Source organism: Cibotium barometz, chromosome 50 (genome assembly GCF_041138505.1).
Source record: "Cibotium barometz isolate CiBa-2024 chromosome 50, ASM4113850v1, whole genome shotgun sequence".
Lineage (NCBI taxonomy): Eukaryota > Viridiplantae > Streptophyta > Polypodiopsida > Cyatheales > Cibotiaceae > Cibotium > Cibotium barometz.
The window spans coordinates 14,553,188-14,556,895 of NC_141095.1; the positions used below are offsets into that span (position 1 = coordinate 14,553,188).

General features: G+C 46.2%; 1 protein-coding gene across 1 annotated transcript; it reads left to right on the top strand.

Moving 5' to 3' along the window:
• The first annotated feature begins 380 nt into the window (after positions 1-380).
• On the top strand, positions 381-2,965 carry LOC147609843 (protein WHAT'S THIS FACTOR 9, mitochondrial-like). Its single transcript, XM_086787107.1, has one exon. It carries the CDS (start codon positions 561-563, stop codon positions 1,932-1,934), a length of 1,374 nt encoding a protein of 457 aa, XP_086643233.1. The 5' UTR covers positions 381-560; the 3' UTR covers positions 1,935-2,965.
• Positions 2,966-3,708: the final 743 nt, after the last annotated feature.

Genomic DNA, 3,708 nt, shown 5'->3' on the forward strand with positions numbered 1-3,708 from the left:
GTTGAAAAAAACCCCACGACTTGTTTAAAGTAGCATTAAATGCTGAAAATACCATGTGTTCACACCTATGCTGCCTGGCCATTTTGCGCATGCTGCTGGGCAGCCTTCTGGGCTCTGGCCGCCTGCAGTCCTAGCTGCCCTATGGGCTAGCCGACTGGTTGGGCTGGCCCAAAGGCAAGTCGGCTGCCTGGCCAAGCCCTCTTGGGTTGGGACAGCCTGCCCAACCCCTCCTTGGACTGGTGGGCAAGGGCCATGGGCCCCTTGGGGTGGCCTAAGGCCTACCCCGTGCCCAAACACGGGGTATAATACCCCTTTCTGGGGATGTGCACCACCAAACCCTCCTCCCTTTTCTTGTCTCTATCTTTGTGTGTGCTTGAATTTTTCCTTGGGGTTTTCAACTTTGAGAAGGAAGTTTTTGTGAAAGGTTTCCACAAAACTTGGTGTTCCTTTAGTGTGCTATTAACCTCTCGAGAGGAGACTCCTTAAACCTTTAAACCCTCCAATGGTCTGACACTGCTGGCGAGGGGAGTCTGAAGAAGGGTTTGGTGAAGATAGAAGCTATGGTGCGGTGGTGGTCCTTCTCTACACTGCATTGGCTTGCCAAATGTGTGAGCCCTAACCCTAGGCTGTCCGCAATGGAAGCTTTCAACGTGCAAAGTGGGAGTACACAGACTGTATGGCTGGTTCAGATGCGGTTCATGTCCATCCCCAGAATCAGAGCAAAGCCAGACCGCGCCCTGGACGAGGTCCCAGAGAGAGACAAGGTCCTCAGGCCCTTCTTCCGAATCATGGACATGATCATGCATGAAGATGCCCATGCCATCAAAGTCCGCCATCTGGAAAAGAAACGCTGGGAGCTCGCCATCAAGAACAAGAAGCTCAACGTGCGAGCCTTCATGAAGAGATACCCTAACATATTTGTTGTCTACACTAACCCTAATGACTCTCAGCCGTGGTGCAAATTGACACAGGAAGCCATGGCTCTTGTTGAAGAAGAACGGAAGATCTGCAGTGACACGGAGCCGCGTGTTGTACAGACATTGCGCCAGATGCTGATGATGGCCGTGGGTCGTCGCATCCGCACTGACAAGCTGGAATCTGTGAGGCGGATTTTAGGCTTCCCGGATGACTTCCTAGACAGGTTAGTGCCAGAATATCCACAGTTTTTCAAGCCTGTATGTGACGGCTCCCATGTTTATATTGAGCTCGTGGAATGGGACGAGGGTCTGGCTGTCTCGGAGTTTGAAAAGAGAGCCAAGCAGGATGCCATCAAGAAGGGCTTGGGAGATATAGAAGTCAGAGGGAAACCCTTCCCTTTTAAGATCTTCTTGTCGCCAGGCATGGCACTGAGAAAAAAGAACCTCGAAGTTTTGGCAAACTGGCAACAGCTACCATATATCTCTCCATATGAAGATTGGAGCACAGTGCAGAAAGGAACTCCACTCTCAGAGAAGAGATTAGTTGCCCTCCTACATGAGTTTCTGTGTCTTACAATTGAAAAAAAGGCCCGTATGAAAGTGATTCAACCCTTCCGTGAGGAGTTTGGGCTGCCTCAGAAGGTTGTCCATTTGTTTGAGCGGTTTCCCGGGATCTTCTACACAAGCCATCGTGGGGGTGTCAAGACTATCATTCTGAGGGAGGGGTACAATCAATCTAATCTCATTGAAGATCATCCTCTTGTTCACTTGAAGGAAAAGTTTGTTGAGATGGTCCATGCTGGCCCACGGTTACGGGGACCAAGGTCACCAGAAAAGGGTGTTGTTTCCGAAGGAGTTGACGACATGGGTGAAGATACTGATAGAGAACTGATGGAGGAGGTTGAGGATGCTGAGGACTCTGATGATCTTGAGAATGAAAGCAGTGGCATGGAGGAATCTGATGATGATGGTCATAAAGAAAAGAGCTGGAAGTTGTCGAGGAAGACTTTGGCATAGAGGATTGCGTCTGTGAAAAACATGTTCTTTCCAATTGTCTTCCTACTTGGGCAACTTGGTGTATTGAATACCATGTGATCTTTGATTCATCTCAACAAGGGGATGGAATCGGCTTGGATTTTGTCATTTGAAACATGCACTTCTATGCTGGACATGTATGTAAGTTGTAGACACTTGCAGTGGAAAATTAGAGATGCCAGTGTAGGACAAGTGCTCACACTTACCGAAGAATTGGCTGAAGTTTTAATACTCCGATCATATGGTCCTGAAATTTTTGCTTACAAAACGTAGGGTTGTGTGACATATTACTACACTGGTCTTTTTAAAGACCCTTTGTTAGGTAATATGCTTGTGAAAGTGGAGAATTGCCTCTAATGTAGTCCTCCCAGGCTCTTGTGAAGTAACTGAACTGAAAAGTACAATCTTGATCGCTGAGGCAAGCTGTGGATTCAGTTGTATATGCAAATGTTGCATTGCAGAAAATTTGCTGCCAGAATACAGGGCTCTTGGGTCCAAAGTAGGAGGGGTGTGTTGACAGTGGTGGAGCAGGGTTTCTCTTTTTACAGGGACAATTTGCAGGTTGGCTACCTTCTCCTCCCTGGGTGCTGCAGGTTGTTCTCCAGTTTTGAGGCATTGTTATGCTTGGCTTTTGAAGGATTGCCCACCACAAAGAACAATTGTGCTGTTATTGCTATTGCCGTGTGTTGGCTGAAAGTGTTCTTTTGTACTGTTATTGCTGTTGCCGTTGGTTGGCTGAAAGTCTTCTCTTGTAAGTCTTGCTGTAATGACACACAAGATAACCCCCCTCTCATCCTTACAGGCGATGCTGTAAGTTCCCGAGACCTCTACACGAGGTACTATGTGCTTCTGATTGCACCAGTCTAAGGTAGGAATTTACTAAATGCTGTGTCTAGGATCTTGCCTACGCTTCGAATCAGGTTGGAATGCAAGAAATAATGTTTGAGGATGGTGTATTGGAATGTATGAGAGTGACTCTATGAAGATTTACCTCCTTTTTCCTTGAATGGGCATATGTTTAATCAAATACCCTTTTTGTTCCTCTCATCTAACCCAAGGCTACGTCACACTAAGGTGCTGTCCTATGGATGCCACGTCTACCGCCTTCTTACGCTTTTAGGTTACCTGAACTCTCCTTTCAATTCTAGTAATGTTTCATGTCAAAGCTTGAAGGTGCAACTCGCACTTGGATGCCACGTAGACATATCTGAACAAGGTGGTGTAGGACCTGGGGTGGAAAATTGGTCCCATGTGAGCCCAGTCCGGGACGAGTCAGCCAGGGTTCCACTCTATTCGTCTAAGGGCAGGTGTGCATTGTCGTGCACATGCGTCCAAGGTCAGGTGTGCATTGTCCTGCAATGTAAAGTCTCCCTCTTGCAAGAGAAAATGTTTCTTATATTGCATAGCTAGGTCCACTACATTGGCTCACCCATAGGAGAAGGATCCATTTGACACAACCATAAAAAGAAACCTATTAAGAACAGTCCAAATCCTAATGCTTAACTCTTAAACATGCTAGAATGCCATCTATAGAGTGTTTGTTTACTTTCGACTTTTCAAATCATTTAGCAAACAACTTTCATCAATTGTCCTGACATCACAAAAACTAAATAGATGTAAGCCTTCAAACAACAACATATCAACATACAAACTCAACAACATGATGCATTTGAATAGAGTTAATGTGCAAAGGAATACGAAAATCCTACGATGTGTCAACATGTAGAATAGCATACATGCAAAGATAACGAGACAA